Source organism: Pseudophryne corroboree, chromosome 3, assembly GCF_028390025.1.
Source record: "Pseudophryne corroboree isolate aPseCor3 chromosome 3, aPseCor3.hap2, whole genome shotgun sequence".
Classification (NCBI taxonomy): Eukaryota; Metazoa; Chordata; class Amphibia; order Anura; family Myobatrachidae; genus Pseudophryne; species Pseudophryne corroboree.
Genome location: NC_086446.1, coordinates 605542041 through 605564567, shown reverse-complemented (window position 1 = coordinate 605564567; position 22527 = coordinate 605542041). Strand labels below are relative to the sequence as shown.

General features: G+C 44.1%; 1 protein-coding gene and 1 pseudogene across 3 annotated transcripts in view; both read left to right on the top strand.

Annotated features, from left to right (window-relative positions):
- The window catches only part of ANXA7 (annexin A7), a 205728-nt gene that overhangs the window by 97096 nt on the left and 86105 nt on the right, over positions 1–22527 (top strand). For 2 of the 3 annotated variants that reach the window (XM_063961519.1, XM_063961520.1), the window contains exons 6-9: positions 4049–4066; positions 6655–6760; positions 6888–6982; positions 21697–21810. In XM_063961519.1, coding sequence (XP_063817589.1) covers positions 4049–4066; positions 6655–6760; positions 6888–6982; positions 21697–21810 — 333 coding nt within the window. The remainder of the gene's footprint in view (positions 1–4048; positions 4067–6654; positions 6761–6887; positions 6983–21696; positions 21811–22527) is intronic. The other variant, XM_063961521.1, reaches the window with a different exon arrangement.
- Positions 822–940, top strand: LOC134898239 (5S ribosomal RNA; annotated as a pseudogene).

The following is a 22527-nucleotide window of genomic DNA, read 5'->3' as shown; positions in this document are numbered from 1 at the left end:
CACTGGGGAATACTTCTGATGGACCCCATCCTTAAGGAGATTCTCCCTGCACAACCAGAACTGATATTTCGCAAGTCTAGAAGTCTTAAGGACATTCTCGCACCCAGCATGCTACGAGTACTACCACCAGAGGACAACCAACGGTCTCTTCCAAAATGTGTTGGAGCATATAAATGTGGACATTGCAATGTTTGCATATTCCTCAACCCTAATAGGAGGACTTTCAACAACACTGACGGTACTAAAGAATTCAAAATCAAGGACTTCATGAACTGTAACAGCACGTCAATTATCTACCTCTTGGAATGCACCTGCCACAAAAAATATGTGGGTAAAACAAAGAGGACGTTGAAAATCAGGATCCAAGAACATATACGCAGCATAAGAAACAAGCTGGAGACACACTTACTATATAGACATTTTAAACAAGAACACCAGTCCAACCCGGAAGAACTGTCCTTTAAGGCGATCGAACATGTCACAAGTGGCGACAGAGGAGGAGATCTAGCGAAGAAGTTGTCCCAGAGAGAGATGTACTGGATCTTCCAACTGAAAACTTCTCATCCATTCGGCTTCAATGAAGGATACGAGATCGCACCGTTCCTGTGATAAGAAATCACTTCCTTTTTTTTCTCTCATATTTCCTTCATATCTCTCACCTTATCCGCTGGTAGCCTGTATATTTGACCACCATGCACTCGACACTTTATGTATTTATGTATTTATTTAACCACAACCACAGCACTAAGCACTTTATAGTTTGTTGATTTGCCTGTTATGTTAATAAACTCGGATTGCTGTGCGACTCAGTTATTTGTCCACAAGATAGTCATACCACACTGACGGACGCCCAATCTCGTCCGATCTTGGAAGCTAAGCAGTGTAGGGCCCAAACAGTACCAAGCGGGGAACCACTTGGGAAGATTGGGTACTGTACAATGTGGGATACAATAGACTCATAACATACCAGCAATGTAAAACATTGACAAATACTGGCTAATTGACCACCTTTTGCCTCCCCCTATTTCTACCTAAAGATCTTATAACTTACACGTCACTTTACAGATAATTCTGAGTACTTTGAATCTTGCACTCTATCCCCAGCTTAATATGTCTTTTTTTCACTATATTAACTATAAATTCTTCACTCCCACATACAGATACACCCTTCTCCTATTAAGCACTGCATGTGCCCACTATACTATATATACCCCTCACTGGTATCAAAATAGAATACACTATAAGCACATTGTCTGAAAAAAACAAACACATGTGTTTAATATGCAGCAATATATAAGTACTTTTTAGAAATGACATTATATACGATCACTAAGTACTCCATAGACTATAATGGCCTCCTATATGACAACATGTTGCTAATGTACATATTTTTAATAGAAATATTAACAATATTTAGATTATCAGTGCCCCTTTGAATAAGAATTATTCTAGTCGGTTTTGAAGCTCTCTAAACATACACATATATCGTTCTTTTAAAAAATCAAATTCCAGCAATATAAAGTTTATCCCTTATAACATCTCCCATGCTCCTATTATAAAATTAATTAATAATACTTTATAAGGAATTAATCCTCGTTTTATTTATTTGTTTTCCTATATGCATTTCTGTGCAAGCTGAACAGGCCATTATAGAAATGTGTCCTGCACTATATGGCTTCACAAAGATGTCCGCCGCGATGATTGACAATGCAAACCATCCAATCAATATGAAGCTACAGGCCGTTCCACGTCGAAACAGGAAGTGTGGCTCCCCTAACAGAAAAGCACAAGCAGGAAGTGGGGCAGCTTAGCGCCTATACAGAGACGCGAATCACGGAAGCGGGGCACCGTGCGCATGCGCAGTGCACAGACTCGGACACAGGAAGCGGGGCGGAAGTGAGGCAAATAGCGCCCCTGGACTTACTTTATACCGTACTATAAGCTATGACGCTCGTTTTTGCACTATATTTATCTTATGGTAACCTTATATTGTAGATCTACCCCTGGCAATAGTCTTTTCCGAATTTATACAATGCTATATGTAACTGTATTTTCAAGTAGCCCTGAACAGGAAGTGATGTCATAATTACACTGCTAATTATCCTGGCTATAAATAGAATTACTGTTCAGTAGCCCTCTACCCCTTGATGAAGTCAGATGGACGAAACGCGTTGGGCAGACCTCAATTTGACCTTCCATTTTTAAGATAAGCACCTTTCTCTTATCTGAAATATATTTGTATATTTTTATTGTTCCAGATATGTTTTTATTTTTTCTTTTATCAGCTTGAATTTGTTTTTTAATCGATCAAATCCACCCTTTTTATTCCATCCAACCCTTTTTCCTTTTTTATTGCTATTAAATTGTCTGTTTTATAATAAATATCCCCCCCATTTTTTAAAAGAAATACGAATTGCATTCTTCTTCATATATATATCCTTTAAGTGTAGACACTGTTAGTCGCCAGTACCCCTACCCTCCCTTATATACTTTTAACTAACAGGCAGCTTATCACTGCTTTTTTTGGGGGGTCAGCTGACACCTTTTACTCCTAAAGGAGTGTCTACACCCCTGGTTATTTTATTTTATATATCTCTAAACTGTATAGTAGGCCTATACACCTATACTTGTGGCGCCATACTCCCACCACTCATATATATATATATATATATATATATATATATATATATATATATATATATATATATATATATATATATATATATATATATATATATATATATATATAATTTATATGATGTGTGTGAACCGAACCGGCACAGTGCACACTCCTTTGCCATAGAACAGGCATACAGCAGTCGCAAAACACACTTGTATCAAAACACAATCTCCTCTATTCATACACGCACCGCGCACGCCAGTGTCCCGGAGAACAGGCACCACGCACGCCAGTGTCCCGGAGAACAGGCACCGCGCACGCCAGTGTCCCGGAGAACAGGCACCAAAACAATTGAATGAAATCGCACAGACCAAACCTGAATACGTCCGTATCAGTTCCGGCACAGAAGATGCCCACATTCCATTCCCTCAGCTAAGTATTGATGTGACATAAATTTATCCCCTTCCATTTAGGCACAGATAATTAAACAATCTTCACAGACTGAGTTATGGCAGACATAACACACACACACACACACCCATCTCCTTCATTTCGGGCAGATTACAAACAATTCTCTCCCTCAAGCAGGCGCATATACAGCCGGTGTATGGGTCGTTGGGTCGACACAACTTAGGTTGACAGTCATTAGGTTGACCACTATTGGTTGACATGCATTAGATCGATAGGGTCACTCGGTCGACACAAGTTTTTTTTGGTGTCGCTTTCTTCGTAAAGTGACGGGGACCCCCAATCACTACACAGTGTCCCCTTGCATGGCTCACCGCTTCGGGCAAGGTGCCTTGCTCCGCTACCGCTGTGCTCGGCACAGGTTACCATTCCCAGTTGTAGTCCGTGTGGATCGTAAATTATGAAAAAGTCCAAAAATTTTAAATAAATGTGAAACTCTCATGTCGACCTTTTGACCTAGTACATGTCGACATAGTGACCCTATCAACCTAATGCATGTTGACCTAATGACCGTATCCCTGCAGCCAATATTAATATAAAAGTATAGGGATTTGACAATGGCGCGTTACTGAGTATAAACAGGTCTTTATCGCACCTGGGTTTACCTTGGAACCCAAAATGAAATAGAATAAGGGGAGGTGAAGCGATGCATTGGCACTACGTAAATGGCAGTCTCATCAGCTGCTTACAGTGAGCTCAGTGATCATTAGTGGCTGTGCTGGAGATGCGGGCACTTGCCAGAGGTGTTCCGGGTGCTGTCTGCGGTTCCCAGCTGTGTGCGATGGAATGCAACAAAGCGCTTGCTCCACAGTCCCAGGGGTCTGGCACACCGTCTGGAACAGGCGGTGAATGGAAATTCGCAGGATTACTGTATATGTCATAGAGAATACTGATGTACAGTGTATTCAGGCTTTGGGGGGTTTCCTGTGTTTCCAACGCTCACTGTTCTGTTTTTTATAGGTTAGTGTGCAACATCAGGTATGTCATGCGTGTCAGCTAATTGCTTGGCAAAATTGAGGCTAATGCATGCAATTATTTTTCACCTTAATTGCACAGAAGAGCAGCTGCATCACATGTACTGTACTCACATTTGGAAAGCATTTTGCGTGATCCCATACTACTCAGTAATATGTATGTTATCCTATCCTTTTACAGCTTTTGTTTTATTACCTCTAAATGCAATTTCCCATGGTAAATAAAATGCTACTTTGCTCACTTTTAATTTATTTATTTATTTTAACTTACATTGCTGTGAATTGCAGTTCTGTGTGAAACTAATATGAATGAAGCAAAGATGTTTCAGTTATTGCTGCCCCTAATTTTCCCTTATATCTCCTTCATTGTGTTCCTAATTGCACTATGCTAGTTTGGAGCAAGGTGATTGCATGGGTGTATGCATTATTTTGTGTTTTTGTTTTATAGATTGCTTCATGCATGCATGACCAAAGTCTCCCATAATCAATATTATTTTTATTTTTGATGCGTGTGTGTGTGTGTGTGTGTGTGTGTGTGTGTGTGTGTATATACACACTTTTATATGCACTTGCATTCATATACACAGATTTACAGCATTTCAGGGCTGATTCTGATTTGGGAGCAAAGAATGCAAGTAAGGCTGGGTACACACTAGAACAATATCTGCACAATTTGTCATATTGGAACAACATACCATGCACATTGTCTAGTGTGTATGCACGATTGCATGCTCCCGCGGGTCACATGCAACATCTTCTGGTCAGTCATGCAGCATGCCAACCAGTAGCTATTGTGTGCAACCCGGTGCAGTATAATGAAAGATTGAATGAGAGCGTTCCGTCCATTATCTCCGATAGTCCGGGACATAGGAAATTCGTCCCAATCATTGGCATGATTGCCGTTTAGATGTGTACCTGGCCTAACTGTGCACCTTTGTAAAACTGTGCTGCACTGCATATGGGGCAGATGGTAAAATGTTCAGACATTTAGATTTGCGAGGGATATGTCCAAACTCTGATCTAAATTGCAGTGTAAAAATCAAGCTGTCCAGCATTTTGGGGCTACATGCAAAAGCAGCCACTTTCCCCTGCACACACAAATAAATATGTATATGCATTGCAACATGGGTTGCTTCATAGACTGTTACTTGCTTACTCAGAATCAGGCCTTTTTTGTTTAAATATAGACTCTGCCATATCAGTCTAAATCTATTTTTTTTATTTTTTTATATCCATGTGATTTGGGCTAATGCCTTCATGAAGTGTGGTAATTATTAATGAGCAGCCAAACTGTTTAGAATGGTTATAAACGAGCTCTTCTCTGCAGAACCTCTAATGGTGCTTACACACTATGCAATATCGCATACGATCCTGCTGATATTGTCCAGTTCATTGTAATATTGTATGGAGTGTATGCACGATACAGGGTACGATGCTCGCTCCCCTGCAGGTCGGACGTTTGATATTTCTTATGAGGGCTATGCTGCCAAATGCAGCATGGCCCTACCCCCCCTTTGGCAGCCGACATCTACAAGTGTGTATGCACTTGCCGATGTCGGGACCCCATCGCAGGCTATGTTGCATCGTGCGGACAGCGCACTGATGTGTACGTACCCTAAAAGTGTCTCCTCAACGATTTCTGTAACCTGTGTCTGTCTCCTGGGTTCCACATGAAAAGTTTGTAGGTGTTGGGCGCCTTAGCTTACATGACTTCTGTAACTTTGCATGGCCTAGCTCTTGCACAAACAGTGCAGACTGAAGTTCCTACATCATTCAGCCTGTGTAATCGCTTAGGGATCCCTTAAATAAAGCATTTTTAGGCTCTTTTTAGAATAGTTTGCCTATATATTTTTTTTTAAGCTTTAGTTCCGATCTCCTGTGTTGCACCTGTGGCAAAATTGATTCATCCACTCTTTGTTTGCCTCTGGACCTCTTATTTGGTCTTCTCTGGACTTTACAGAGTTTCCAATATTGGGTGGATCTTCCTTAGTTCATTCTGTCCACTCCAGGAAGTTTGTTCTGAGCTACAGTTGTAATGTCAAATCGATTATTCTCATTCTACAACAGAAAAAGATTGCAGCACAATAATTATCTACACATGCTAGTAACTGCTGAAGAGTAGCATAGAGAAACCATTCTATGCAGTGTGTCCTGTGTAACTTGCTCACCATGTGTTATGGACTCAAGGGTATATTTCCTAAAAGTGGTTTATTTTTTATTTTTTCAAAGCCGCCTATTCGCGGCTACATTGAACATTGGATTTAAAAGGCCAATAGTATTATTTATAGAGCAGCATATTCCATTGCGCTTAACAATTGGAAATACATGCAAAACAAGTCAGTTTGTGCTTATTACTATTACCCCTTTTTAAAACTGAAGTTTAGTAAATATATTCCTTGGAAGTGTGTTTTGGTTTCTGTGTGTTGTATTTTTGTAACTTCACCTTCCATTTCATAAATTGTGGATTCATCATGGATCTTGTGAACCCTAAAAGATATACTGGAAGCGGGAGGGGGCCAGATTAGTAAACCATGTTGTTCTGTATATTTCCACTATTCTGTCATCTTGTATAATTGTGCCAATGTTTTGCAGCCTTATGCAGCAGCAATGACAGCCACTCAGGGCACCATCCGAGCTGCAGCTAACTTCGATGCCCTGGGGGATGCAGAAAAGCTCAGGAAGGCAATGAAGGGGTTTGGTATGAAATCCTTTTTATTCTTTCTAAAATCTTTTATCTTGTGCTTTGCCTGCTTTTGTAATTCCTGGATTTGTCACAAAGCAGAAATCTTTTTTTTAAATTTTTTTTTTTTTAAATCTAATTACAGGAACTGATGAACAAACGATCATTGATGTGGTTTCTAATCGTTCTAATGACCAGAGACAAAAGATAAAGGCAGCATTCAAAACTGCGTATGGAAAGGTAATTTGTTTTTTTCTGTAACTGCATGTTGGTGAAAGCACTGGGTAACTGTAGTAATGAGTGGAGACATTAATCAAACACTCCAAAGAGGACAAGTTGCCCAATCAGCTTCTAGCTGCTGTTTATCAACTTCATTCTATAAACTCATAGCTTGCAACTGGTTGCTATGGGCAACTTCTCCACCTGTCCTTTTTAGGTTTGATACATCTCCCCCTGTGTGTGTTATGCCCAGCACCTAGTATATGGCCTTTGTTATCTCGCGGCTTACATTTCAATTGTGCATTCTGATCTCATTTTATTTCATAATTCTCACAGATGTATTTGAAAAGACACCTATGTCATAGGATACCCTGCCAATTGTACTTGTTTATACTGTTCAGTATTACACTGTGGTGACCTTGTCTAATCTTACACATATGCCTGATATGAATCCTCAAAACAAGATCTAGGGGCCTTGATTCCTAAAGCCCCGTACACACTGGGTGACATTCTCCTAATGAACGACTAGCGATATTTCTTTTTCATCCACTAGGGGTCACTGGAGTAATCTTGGGATATGGACGTGGCATTAGCAGGATAGGCACATTTAAATATTTAAATTAGTAACTCTCCACCCCCTCCATACTCCCAAAGGTACCTCAGTGTTTTTTCTGTGCTCAGTTGGGATAGAGCACATGTGGAGTTTCTCCACTGTATTTCTATTTTTTTACTTTTTATTTTTTATTTTTACACACAATCTTTTCCCAACTTATAAAGAAGCTTGGGTCCGGGATTGTTGGTGCTGCTGCTGCAGCTATTGGCTTGTCAGCGCAGAGGAGCACTGCCATAGACCAGTATCAGCAGAGCTGATTGCAGCCTGGGGCTGCAGAAGGATCTGGACAGAGCTTGTGATGAGAAGCCCCGTCATAGCCTCCACTACTCTCAGGTAATGAGCGGTCAGGCAGCTCACACTGCCGCCGCTCCCTTGCTGTGTATTGCTGGGGGTGAGGGGCCGCCATGTGGGGTCTGTAAAGTTTATTGTAAATTACATGTCCCCCTGCTGCCTACTGCTACCACCAGCTGCCCGTTTACAGTGCGCTCCACAGCCAGCTGCTGACTACCTAGCAGCCGCCGCTGCCCCCCATCCTGCTGTCGCGGCTCGCCAGCTCCGATCGCTGATAGTCATGGCGGGGGTGGAGGGCAGCAGTAGCAACGCGGCTTGTAGTACTGTGAAAGCCCCAGCCCAACCGCAGTCAGCCACGCTGTAGCCGCTGGGCACCCACTGCTCCCCGTGTACCTCGCGCGGTTTACTTCCTCTAACCGCTAGCTTTATACTCTATCCTGCCGCGGACAGCTCCACGGCTGCCGTGGCTCATCTCTCCCTGCATTCGGACGCGCACAGTGTCCATGCTGTCGCGGCTCGGTCCTCACTGCTATCTCAGCGGCCACTGACAGCTCTCTGGCAGGGGAGAGCTGCTGCCGCAGACCGCCAGCCCAGGTCCCTGCACGGAGGCTTACAACCGCACAACGGCTCGGGAGGAAGGCAGTGGGAGAGCTGACAGACAGGGGAGGGCTAATACATATTGTGCAGTCTGCAGGCTATTGAGCGTAACAAAAGGTAATGACGCTACCTAGCCAGCATTTAATCACAAGTAATGATTAGAAGGGGGCGTAAATCAGCTATTCAGCCTCTACTGTGCCCTGGCTTTCTTTTTACTCTGCAACCTATTAAGCCTCTCCCTTGGTCTGTCTGTATATATTACATATATTTCAAACAGCAGTGCTTAAAGAAAAGCAGGCTATTCAGCCTATACTTAGACCTGTGTATATATATTTCTCTAACGTCCTAGAGGATGCTGGGGACTCCGTAAGGACCATGGGGAATAGACGGGCTCCGCAGGAGATAGGGCACTTTAAGAAAGCTTTGGATTCTGGGTGTGCACTGGCTCCTCCCTCTGTCCCTCCTCCAGACCTCAGTTTTACACTGTGCCCAGAGCGAGATGGGTGCACTGCAGGGAGCTCCCCGGAGTTCTCTGCCTAGGAAGCATTTTTGTTTGGATTTTTTCTACATTTTTACAGGGAGCACTGCTGGCAACAGGCTCCCTGCATCGAGGGACTGAGGAGAGAGGGGCAGACCATCTTAATTGATAGGCTCTGCTTCCTCGGCTACTGGACACCATTAGCTCCAGAGGGGGTGAACGCAGGTTCTTACTGGGCGTCCACCCCAAGAGCTGCGCCGCCGTTCTCCTCACAGAGCCAGAAGAAACGAAGTCAGAAGACGTCTCAGGCGGCAGAAGCCTTCGGTGCTTCACAGAGGTAACGCACAGCACTGCAGCTGTGCGTCATTGCGCCCATACACCTCACATACTCCGGTCACTGTAAGGGTGCAGGGCGCAGGGGGGGCGCCCTGGGCAGCAATATAACACCTCTCTTATGGCAAAAGACAATATACATGTACAGGTGGGCACTGTACATGTATATAAAAGAGCCCCCGCCATTTTTCAATAACTTTGAGCGGGACTGAAGCCCGCCGCTGAGGGGGCGGGGCTTCTCCCTCAGCACTCATCAGCGCCATTTTCTCTCCACAGCACCGCTGAGAGGAAGCTCCCCGGACTCTCCCTTGCTTACACACGGTGAAGGGGTGTTTAAAAGAGAAGGGGGGGGGGGGGGGCACATAATTGGCGGATAACATATTATGCAGTGCGGCCGGGGAAAAACATTTTGTGTTGGTCTCCAGGGTCATTGCGCTGGGGTGTGTTCTGGCATACTCTCTCTCTGTCTCTCCAAAGGGCCTTAAAGGGGATACTGTCTTCAGAAAAGAGTTTCCCTGTGTGTGTGTGAAGTGTCGGTACGCGGGTGTCGACATGTTTGATGAGGAAGGCTCGCTTAATGTGGAGGGGGAGTGCTTGAATGTCATATCGCCGTCGGCAGCGCCGACACAGGAATGGATGGATATGCTGAATGTCTTAAATGCAAATGTCAATCTATTGCATAAAAGGTTAGACAAGGCTGAAGCTAGTGATCAGTCAGGTAGCCAGACCATGCCTGTCCCTGTGGCGCCAGGACCTTCGGGGCCTCGGAAGCGCTCCATATCCCAGATCGATGACACAGATACCGACACGGATACTGACTCTAGTGTCGACTATGAAGATGCAAAATTACAGCCGAAGGTGGCAAAAGGTATTCGGTACATGATTATTGCCATTAAAGAGGTTTTGCATATTACTGAGGAACCCCCTGTCCCTGACACGAGGGTACACATGTATAAAGGGAAAAAGGCCTGAGGTCACCTTTCCGTCCTCATTTGAGCTGAGCGAATTGTGCGAAAAGGCTTGGGAATCTCCAGATAGGAGACCACAAGTTCCCAAAAGGATTCTTATGGCGTATCCTTTTCCACAAACGGATAGGATACGATGGGAATCTTGGCCTAAAGTAGACAAGGCGCTGACTCGCTTATCCAAAAAGGTGGCACTACCTTCGCAGGATACGGCTTCCCTCAAGGATCCTGCTGATCGCAGACCGGAAATTACCATGAAGCACATTTACACTCATTCCGGTACTATTGTTAGACCGGCTATGGCGTCGGCCTGGGTTTATAGTGCTGTCGTGGCATGGGCAGATTCCTTATCTACGGAGCTTGACACCTTAGATAGGGATGCCATTTTAATGACCATAGAGCATATCAGGGAGGCTGCCTTGTATATGAGAGATGCTCAAAGAGACATTTGTTTACTAAGCTCCAGAATAAAAGCTATGTCTATTTCTGCTAGGCGGCTCTTGTGGACCCGACAGTGGACGGGAGACGCCGATTCAAAGCGGCATATGGAGTCCTTGCCTTACAAGGGGGAGGAGTTGTTTGGAGACGGCCTCTCGGACCTTGTCTCTACTGCTATGGCTGGTAAGTCAAATTTCTTACCTTATGTCCCCCCACAGCATACAAAAAAGGCACCTCATTATCAAATGCAGTCCTTTCGTTCCAATAAGAGCAAGAAGGTACGGGGATCGTCCTTTGTTGCCAGAGGAAAAGGCAAGGGAAAAAGGCTGCACACAGCTAGTTCCCAGGAGCAGAAGTCCTCCCCTGCATCTGCAAAGTCCACCGCATGACGCTGGGGCTTCCCGGGGGGAGGCAGATCTAGTGGGGGCTTGTCTTCGGTTTTTCAGCCACGTCTGGGTTCGCTCGCAGGTGGATCCCTGGGCATTAGAGATTGTTTCTCAGGGATACAGGCTGGAATTCGAAGACTTGCCTCCTCGCCGGTTTTTCAAATCGGCTCTGCCGGCTTCCCTGTCAGAGAGGGAGCTAGTGTTGGCAGCAATCCAAAAATTGTATATTCAACAGGTGATTATCACAGTTCCTCATCTCCAGCAAGGAGAGGGATATTACTCAACCCTGTTTGTGGTCCCGAAATCAGACGGTTCGGTCAGACCCATTTTAAATCTAAAATCCCTGAACCTGTACTTGAAGAGGTTCAAGTTCAAAATGGAATCACTCAGGGCGGTTATCGCCAGCCTGGAGGGGGGGGGGATTGGATTGTGTCCCTGGACATAAAGGATGCTTACCTTCATGTTCCGATATTCCCCCCTCACCAGGCGTTCCTGAGATTTGCAGTGCAGGATTGTCACTACCAATTTCAGACGTTGCCGTTTGGGCTTTCCACGGCCCCGAGAATTTTCACCAAGGTAATGGCAGAAATGATGGTGCTCCTGCGCAGGCATGGTGTCACAATTATCCCATACTTGGACGATCTCCTCATAAAGGCGAGATCTCGGGAGAAGTTGCTGGACAGCGTGTGTCTGTCCATGAAGACGTTGCAGTTACACGGCTGGATTCTCAATATACCGAAGTCCCAGCTAGTCCCTACAACATGTCTGACCTTTTTGGGCCTGATTCTGGACACAGACCAGAAAAAGGTTTTTCTTCCGATCGAAAAGGTTCAGGAGCTCATAGCCCTGGTCAGGAACCTATTTAAAGCCAAAAAAGGTTTCAGTGCATCATTGCACACGGGTGCTGGGGAAGATGGTAGCTTCATACGAGGCCATCCCCTTCGGCAGGTTCCATGCGAGGACTTTTCAATGGGACCTCTTGGACAAGTGGTCAGGGTCCCATTTACAAATGCATCAAAGGATCACCCTGTCACCCTGGTCCTGGGAATCTCTCCTGTGGTGGCTGCACAGTGCTCACCTACTAGAGGGTCGCAGTTTCGGCATTCAGGACTGGGTCCTGGTGACCACGGATGCAAGCCTCCGAGGCTGGGGAGCAGTCACACTGGGAAGAAGTTTCCAAGGTCTCTGGTCAAATCTAGAGACTTGCCTCCACATCAACGTCCTGGAGTTGAGGGCCATATACAACGCCCTGCGTCAAGCGGAGGAATTGCTTTGTGAAAAACCGGTTCTGATTCAGTCAGACAATGTCACGGCTGTGGCTCATATAAACCGCCAAGGCGGAACGCGAAGCAGAGTGGCCATGGCAGAAGCGACCAGGATTCTACGCTGGGCGGAAGGCCATGTAAGCGCACTATCAGCAGTGTTCATCCCGGGGGTGGACAACTGGGAGGCGGATTTCCTCAGCAGGCACGACCTGCATCCGGGAGAGTGGGGACTTCATCAAGAAGTCTTCGCACAGATCACGGGTCGGTGGGGGCTGCCTCAAATAGACATGATGGCGTCCCGTCTCAACAAAAAGCTAAAGCGATATTGCGCCAGGTCAAGGGACCCTCAGGCGGTAGCGGTAGACACTCTGGTGACACCTTGGGTGTTCAGATCGGTCTATGTGTTTCCTCGTCTTCCTCTCATACCCAAGGTGTTGAGAATAATAAGAATAAGCAGGGTCAGAACAATCCTCATTGTTCCAGATTGGCCACGGAGGACTTGGTATCCGAAGCTGCAAGAGTTGCTCACAGAAGATCTGTGGCCTCTGCCTCTAAGGCAGGACCTGCTGCAGCAGGGGCCCTGTCTGTTCCAAGACTTACCGCGGCTGCGTTTGACGGCATGGCGATTGAACGCCGGATCCTAGCGGAAAAAGGGATTCCGGAGGAGGTCATTCCTACCCTGATCAAGGCTAGGAAAGATGTGACGTCGAAACATTATCACCGTATATGGCGAAAATGTTTCTTGGTGTGAGGCCAGAGCTGCTCCTACGGAGGAGTTCCAGTTGGGCCGTCTGCTTCACTTCCTTCAAACGGGAGTGAATTTGGGCCTAAAATTAGGGTCCATAAAGGTTCAAATTTCGGCCTTATCCATTTTCTTTCAAAGAGAATTGGCTTCTCTTCCTGAAGTACAGACTTTTGTGAAGGGAGTGCTGCATATTCAGCCTCCCTTTGTACCTCCGGTGGCGCCTTGGGACCTAAACGTGGTATTAAGTTTCCTCAAGTCACCTTGGTTTGAACCACTCAAAACAGTGGAGTTGAAATACCTCACTTGGAAAGAGGTCATGTTGTTGGCCTTAGCTTCTGCAAGGCGGGTTTCGGAATTGGCGGCTTTATCATATAAAAGCCCATACCTGATTTTTCACGTGGATAGGGCAGAGTTGAGGACTCATCCTCAATTTCTGCCCAAGGTGGTCTCATCTTTTCATATGAACCAACCTATTGTCCTGCCTGTGGCTACACGGGACTTGGAGGATTCCGAGTCCCTGGATGTGGTCCGGGCTTTGTAGATTTATGTGACCAGAATAGCTAGGATCAGGAAGACCGAAGCTCTGTTTGTTCTGTATGCGGCCAACAAGGTTGGTGCTCCTGCTTCAAAGCAGACTATTGCTCGCTGGATCTGTAACACGATTCAGCAGGCGCATTCTTCGGCAGGATTGCCATTGCTTAAATCGGTTAAGGCCCATTCCACTAGGAAGGTGGGCTCCTCTTGGGCGGCTGCCCGGGGGGTCTCGGCACTACAACTGTGCCGAGCTGCTACTTGGTCGGGGTCAAACACCTTTGCAAAGTTCTATAAGTTTGATACCCTGGCTGAGGAGGACCTCCTGTTTGCTCAATCGGTGCTGCAGAGTCATCCGCACTCTCCCGCCCGTTTGGGAGCTTTGGTATAATCCCCATGGTCCTTACGGAGTCCCCAGCATCCTCTAGGACGTTCGAGAAAATAAGATTTTACTTACCGGTAAATCAATTTCTCGTAGTCCGTAGTGGATGCTGGGCGCCCGTCCCAAGTGCGGACTTCTTCTGCAAGACTTGTATATAGTTATTGCTTACATAAGGGTTATGTTATAGTTGATCGGGTTTGAACCGAGGCTATGTTATTTTTCATACTGTTAACTGGGTAGTTTATCACAAGTTATACGGTGTGATTGGTGTGGCTGGTATGAATCTTGCCCTTAGATTTGCAAAAATCCTTTCCTCGTACTGTTCATCTCCTCTGGGCACAGTTTCTCTAACTGAGGTCTGGAGGAGGGACATAGAGGGAGGAGCCAGTGCACACCCAGAATCCAAAGCTTTCTTAAAGTGCCCTATCTCCTGCGGAGCCCGTCTATTCCCCATGGTCCTTACGGAGTCCCCAGCATCCTCTACGGATTATGAGAAAAAGATTTACCGGTAAGTAAAATCTTTATTTCTATCTATCTATCTATCTATCTATCTATCTATCTATCTATCTATCTATCTATCTATCTATCTATCTATCTATCTATCTATCTAATCACTCAGCCATAGTTAAAACTGTTAAGCTATGCTGTGAATTGTTTCTCTGTTACACAACACACTATTAAGCCTATAATATGAAATGTGTTTCTCTGTTACATAGGTAGTGTAAAATATATACTGTATGTTACAAAACACAGCACATGGTGGACACCATTTTATACTAACTTCCTGCTTCTTTCTACAGGAATTTGGGTGTCGGTACTATATCTCGCTGCCACTGGAGGGGGCAGGGGTGTTAGTGGGTTTTTCGTCAGTAAATAACATAGTTAATAGATATTGTTTACTGAATCTTGCAGATGTTTCATTGTACTGTGTGTATTACGGTCTGTCGGTGTGCATAACTAACTATTAGCGCAACGGAATTGTCCGCGGCACGGAATGACAGTCAATCAGCAAGATCTGATCCGCGTTCAATGCCGTCTGCGCAGCCTCTAGGCTCAGGAAATTTCAAGAACCTTGCAGTTCTTCCAAAGTGATAATTCTAACCGTAGTCATCTTCTGTTTCATTGTACAACGGATGATTTTGTGCCAGACCTGGCGTCTCAATAAGAGAAGGTGACAGGTCAAGTGGGCTTGGTGTCCATTAGTGAGGTTACTGATAGCCTCAGCCGGCCAATACGCCAGGTGCTACATTTCACCGAGACAGTGAGACTTCTGTCAACATAGCAACAGAGCTGCGGTGGCTCAGCAGACTTAAGCTGGGGGCCTGTAAACACAGAGTAATTTTAAAGTGTTTAATTTGCTAACATTACCATTCCAGTTCCTGCTGCAACAATGTTTACACATCCGTCTGAGCATAAGCTAGAGTCCATGCTAAAGTCCATTTATACAGCAGCAGGGGTGTTGCTTACACCTGCTTTATTTGGAGTTTGGGTAACAAGACTGTAGAAACATGGCTTAAACAACTCAAGTTAGACCTGGGTAAAAAAAAAAAATTCTCACACCAGTTTATTTTTTTACCGACCACATTTGTGATTTGGCTGAGTATTTGGCTACGGCATCTATGGATGTTAAACAAGTCGGTTACCAGATTTAAGAATCCATTAGTGCGGCTGTAGGACACTTTGGTCACTAGTTGGGTAAGTAGAGTAGTATTCTGGACCAGCGTTCAGATCTTTTATACCTCACTTCTTTCATGGCTGTGCACAAGGAACAACCGTATACAGTACATGTGGTAGAGGACGTGGTTTTCAAAAACCACTAACCAGCTTAGCGTGGTCTCAGACTTCCACGAAGGGGTGGTTCCGCAATTTTGTAGACATAGGTTACACAATTGAGTTCGATTGTTTGCCATCAATGCATGTTTTCAAGACAGGCCTGCATCGGTCAAGAGACAAAAAGGCGGTTCTGCAGTCCACGTTTCAGTCTCTCATGAATTCAGCTATTTTTTTGTAAGACCAAAGCCGGACAGCTTGGTCAGACCTACATTGAACCTCAAAGGGCTCAATCGGTACGTTGCTTATTATGGATTCAAGATGAAATCTCTGCAGTCAGTGATTGCAGTTTTACAACCACATACATTTATGATTTCGCTGGATCTCAATGATGCGTACTTAGACATTTGGCCACCGCATCAGGCATACTTAAGGTTTGCAGTACAACAAAACCATTATCAATTTCATGGCTTCTTATCAGCGCCTGTTATTCACAAAGGTGATGTCTGTGATGATAGCTCATCTCAGATCCCTGGGAGTCATAATGGTACTGTATTTAGATGACCTTCTCATCAAGGCTCCGTTTCCACAAACACTCCAACATGCCTTACTCATGTACAGTGTACTCGTTCAGCACGGTTGGTTCGTCAACTTCAAAATATCAAGTCTGGTTCCATGTCAAAGAATTCAATTTCTAGGAATGATTCTGAATGCGGCAAATCTGCGAATTGACCTGCCAGAACGTATTCGTTATCTTGTACAGTTACGTACTCAGACCATGGACAGTCTCAGTGCATTTGTGCATTCGACTGTTAGGAAAGATGGTGGCGTCTTTCGAAGCTCTCCAGTTCGGAAGATTTCACTCGCGTCCTTTTCAGCTAGATCTTCTCACACAGTGGTCAGGCTCTCCTCTCCAAATTCATCAGATGGTGCGGTTGTCTCCAAGGGCCAGAGTATCAATACTCTAGTGACTCCAAGTTCACAATATCACCGAAGGGAAAAGGTTTGGCGTCTGGCATTGGATAATTCTGACGACGGACGCGAGTCTCAGAGGTTGGGGAGCAGTGCTCCAATATTGTCAGCTTCAGCGTCTTTGGTCAGACCGAGAGAGATTTTGGTCAGTAAATGTCCTGGAACTCAGGGCAATTTACAACGTGCTGTGACAGGCAGTACACCTACTCCAGTCTCAGACTGTCCAGGTCCAGTCAGACAACGCGACGGCAGTCGCATACATCAACAAAGAAAGAGGAACTCGAAGTCGCATGGTCATGCGGGAAGTTGCTCGAATACTGAATTGGGCCGAGCATCACCAAGTGAAATTGTCGGCAGGGTTTATTCCAGGAGTGGATAACTGGGAGGCAGATTATCTCAGCCGTCAAGATTTTCATCCAGTAGAATGGGCATTGAATACAGAAGTGTTCCAGATGTTGGTCCAGCGGTGGGGTTACCCACAGGTGGATCTAATGGCATCTCTCCAAAATCATCAGACACCCCAGTGTGTGTCCAGAACAAGAGATCCAAAGGCAGTGGCTGTGGATGCTCTTACAATCTCGTGGATGGACAGCCTCGTGTATCTGTTTCCACCATTTCTGGTGCTTCCTCGGTTGGTAAAGCGGATCAAACGAGAGTCCACGACAGTCATACTGGTGGCGCCTCAGAGCGTGGTTTTTGGATCACCGCGGTCTACTTGCAGACGATCTGTGGCCGCTCCTGCTACGTCCGGACCTGCTGCAACAGAGTCCGTTTCTTTTACCCCGATTTAGAGCGGCTGCGTTTGACGGGGTGGCTGTTAAAACCGCTCTCAAGACGAGAGGGCATTCCAGAATCGGTTATACCAACCATGTTACGTGCCCGCCCGCCAGGACAGAGACATCTGCACCGCGATAGTGCCGGCGGCGGACGCTGTGGCTGCATGCCACGAAGACATCTCCGTGAATTTCTGCGCTGCACGGCTGAACATTCCCGCTGGTTCGGGTAATTATATGTAGCAGCATTCCTCTGCACTGGGACGCCAGTAGCAAGAGGACTGGAGATACTGTTCTCACTAAAGGCATTAGCAACTGTTGCAATTTGTTTATTCATCTAACAGACCAGACGGGTCTGTGTGGTATCATACAAGTTACACTGTTTCCATCTCAAATACAAGTGGTTATGGACTTTTGAATGTCCTATCAGTGTGCCTGAGAATATTAATTAAATTTATTTATGTTTTATGTTTGTGTGTTATTAAATTGTATTTTAATTTATACCAGCGAGTTCCATGTGTGCTAAATTGGGTACAAGCAGACACCTAATTATTTATTTATTTCCTAATTTAAATTCAAGTATTTATATTTTTTTGTTACAGCAGCTCATTATCACAGGTTTTGGCGTGCTGATATAGGGTGGTGTGAAGCTGGGAAGTTTCAGACGTCTTATTTCAAGTTATCCCGTCTTTGTCTACTGTTACAGACTGGGTTAGATGGAGGACTACGTTTATCTACACTAAAGGGGCAGGTCTCTGCCTTTATCAATTTTCTTTCAAAGGCAATTGGTCCTTTTGCCAACAGTGCACACTTTCCTGCAAGGTGTCCTCAGAGTTCAACCTCCATTTATACCACCTACAGCGCCATAGGACTTGAATCTAGTTTTTTAGATTTTTTTTACAGTCTTCTATTTTTGAACCCTTACAACAAGTGGATGTTAAGTTTCTAACTTTGAAAACCATTTTTCTTCTAACCTTAGCTTTGATAAGGCGTGTTTCAGAATTGGGTGCCTTTACCATGCAAGCCACCGTATCTGGTGCTTCATGATCGAGCGGAACTTCAGACAAATCCTGCTTTTCTACCAAAGGTAGTATCTTCTTTTCACATCAACCATTCGTAGTTCCTGTGTTATCAGAAGGTTCAGGAACTCCAGCTACTTTGGATGTGGTACGTGCGCTCCGCGTTTGTGGCCCGAACATCAACTGTATGTAAAACGGATACATTGTTTGTTCTCTATGATGCAGTCAAGATGGGTTGGCCAGCTTCCAAGCAGACCTTATCCAGATGGATTAAACTGACCATACGTCAGGCTTACCTTCATGCTAGGTTACAACTGCCTACATCCATTTCAGCTCATTCCACACGTTCTGTGGGAACTTCATGGGCAGCAGGTTGTGGAGCTTCTACAACGCAACTCTGCCGTTCGGCTACATGGTCATCAGTGCACACGTTTGTGCGCTTTTACAAGTTTGATACGTTGGCAGCATCAGCATCTAGCTTTGGCCGTCTAGTGTTACAGGTGCCATACAGCTCTCCCGCCCAAGGGGGAAACTTTGGTACGTCCCAAGAGTACTCCAGTGACCCCTAGTGGATGAAAAAGAAAATAGGATTTTGATACTTACCAGATAAATCCTTTTCTTTGAATCCACAGGGGACACTGGACACCCACCCAGAGCAGTTTTACATGTCTTGTGGTAAGTTCAGTGGATCTTATGGTAACACATTCTCACGACTTGTTCAGGTGATATCTATTATTGTGCCAACTGTTTAGTTGTCCGTTACGTTGTGTGTCAACTTATTGTTGTCCGTTATGTTATAATATGTATTTCTCTATTGTTCAACCTCTCTATCGTTCCTGTTCTACTCGGTAAAAAACACTGAGGTATCTTTGGGAGTATGGAGGGGGTGGAGAGTTACTAATTTAATTATTTAAATGTGCCTATCCTGCTAACACCCCGTCCATATCCCAAGACTACTCCAGTGCCCCCTGTGGATTCAAAGAAAAGGATTTATCTGGTAAGTACCAAAATCCTATTATTCAGCGGTATAGCGCATACACACTGAACAATATCGCTGAATATCGTTCAGTGTCGTCATCCCCGAACATGCAGCTCCGCGATGTAGTCATAGTTGAGCTGCATGTTCGATAGACCATAGATGAATGTGAACAACTCGTAGGTGGGCGCATCGTTCACCGTTCATCCACGATATGAACGATGGATCTTACAGAAAAGATTAACATTTATATTGTCCAGTGTTATCGGCCAGTGTGTACGGGGCTTAAGTCTTTTTCCTGATCTTGCTTGTGAAGGTTTCGCTTAGTTCTAGTGTTGCAAATAGAAACATTTTGAATTTTAGATGTTTTATGCAACCAGATATTAACTAAAACTTAATTAAGAGAAGGTAGCAGCTGACGGCTTATGTATCCGATTTTCATTATGGCTGTAAAAGTCTATATTGTTTGATGCAGGGAATCCACAAAGAATATACCCAGGAAGCCTACTGTCAGATTTTGCTATTACACTTTCCAACAGCTGCACTCTTGAACATGATTCACTGTTGTGTACGCTTGCAAGTTGAAAGGAATGGTGTACTTATAGGGTTAATATACATGAGAAGTCCCTAAATTCCCAGATAAATATAGGCGTGCAAAAGAGTTGGCATAAAACCCTGGGCGCTAGACTGGGAATAATGGCATGCAAAAGAGGAACAAACAGTATACTTCTCTCGATATTTTCATAGATTGAATATGGTATTTTCGAAATATAGGAGATATATAGTGTAATCCTGTTGGTGGATACGTGCTTGCTCAGAACTATAATAAATGATGATCCAAAAATATGGTAACGGATAGTATGATCCATTATTTAACATATAATAATAAAATTATACAATTTGGTCTCTTTTTTTGAGTTTATTATAACAGAACAATGTGCAAATTAATAGGTACTGTATACAGCAGGGGTAGCAATGTCTAATCCTTTAGTACAAATAAACAAATACAACACACAGTACTGACCCAAGCTACATAGGAATAATGTAGTCCGCATGGACTTGCGTAGAGAGAGAATCTGTGTTTATACTAACAACAATTGTCCTTCTGTAAACTGGGCAATGGATGACTAGTGTTTCAAGCAGGTAGCTTTTTCCTCATGGAATAATCTTTAATCATCCTTTTTATGAGGTTTAAATAGGCCCCAAAGTAGTGATGTCATCCTAGAAAGTAATGCAGCCCCCACTTCCGGTCAGCGGTAAAATGGTATCGTCCACATTAGAATTGACGCAGTGCCCCACTTCCAGTCCACGGCAAAAACTGGAAGTGGCCTGCAAAATGACCAGTTTAGATGTAGAGTTGTACTGTGGTGTGGGGTTAGTGTTTCCATCAGTATATAGCTAACGGACGAAAACCAGAAGGATGCAGTCTCACCTTGAATGCTTCCCCTTCTAGCAAAGTGTAAATAGTTCCCACAGTAACAAGTAAAGTACTTTTAGGTTTTGAAATGCTGTTCAAAAGGTCAGCAGATCCTCCTGGTGCTAAATAGTCTTATAAATAGAAACAAAAAAGGCTGTTAGTATATAATAATGATACACCTAAAATACAAAATACATAAAAAATGAGGAGGCCGAATGCTAAAGGAATAAATAAGACTACTAATAAAAAGTTGTTAAAAACCCCATGTACAAATGTGATATTTTGTGAGTAGAAAAGTATCTTTTCTGCATATATGGCTATAAGAACCATTTGAGTTCAAAGTCCTTGTTCAGTCCATGTGGAATGAGGGTCTTCATATTTTTTCATGTTCTATCACCATGAAACTTTGTATATGCTTTGTTCATGACGCATGCACCTTTCTGAAGTGTGCAATGTGTCTCAATGCCTTTTCTAATGTTCCGTAAATGTTCTTTGATTCTCATTTTGAGTGCTCTGTATGTTTGACCTATATGTGCGCTCAATCAAGTAGACTATGCTGGTGTTATGATAGGTGATGAATTAGTTGATGTAGATTTTTTCCATTGATGCTGAGCTGTGTACTTTATAAGATCTACTTTTATACTGATCTATAAATTACTGCTTTAATTCTGAAAGTGAATTGCCTGGCAAGCAGTGACTGCAGACCTTTTCAGTATGCTGACTTGATAGCGGTGTTAAAAACCTGTTTTGAAATGATTTGACTAATTCTTTGTTTTGTTTAAAGGATCTAATTAAAGATTTGAAGTCTGAATTAAGTGGGAATGTTGAAGAACTGATCATTGCACTGTTTATGCCACCAACATATTATGATGCATGGAGCTTGTATCATGCCATGAAGGTAATATTAAAAATGAGTGTCAAACACCACTTTGGAAAGACAAACACTATGAAAGACAACAATTTGTACACTAGAAGTCTAAGGAATGCTTAGATCAGGCATTCCCAACCACGGTCCTCAAGGCACACCAACAGTGCAGGTTTTAGTGATATCCAGGCTTCAGCACAGATGGTTACATCAAAATAACTGAGGTACTAATTAAGTCACCTGTATTCAAGCCTGGATATCACTAAAACCAGGACTGTTAGTGTGCCTTGAGGACCGAGGTTGGGAAACACGGGCTTAGATGCTTCAAATTGTTTACAAAATTGTGATTTGGGCATGCCAAGAAGATTGGCAAGGTCAGCCTGGCACAGAGGATTGTATGCAAGAAACTGATTAAGCTTGGTGCTTTGCAAATAATTTCTATTATGATTTTATAATACTGACCTATTCAGTGTAGTTTTTATTTTTATTTTATTTTTTTATGGACACCAGCTCTACGCCAATACTTTATATATTCAGTATTGATCGCAGTGTCCGTTGCACTGTGCATTTCAGCCCCAATCTTTTTTTTTTTTTGCCATCTGTTTGATCATTTGCAAATCTGCATCCCTAGTGTGATGACTATTTGTCCCTGGCAGTTTATGGGCTGCCTAGTAACGTGTCAAGTTTTTATAAGTGAAAGATTAAAAGTGGCACCACCTAACCTTAGACAAAGGTCTTACAGTAGTCCTA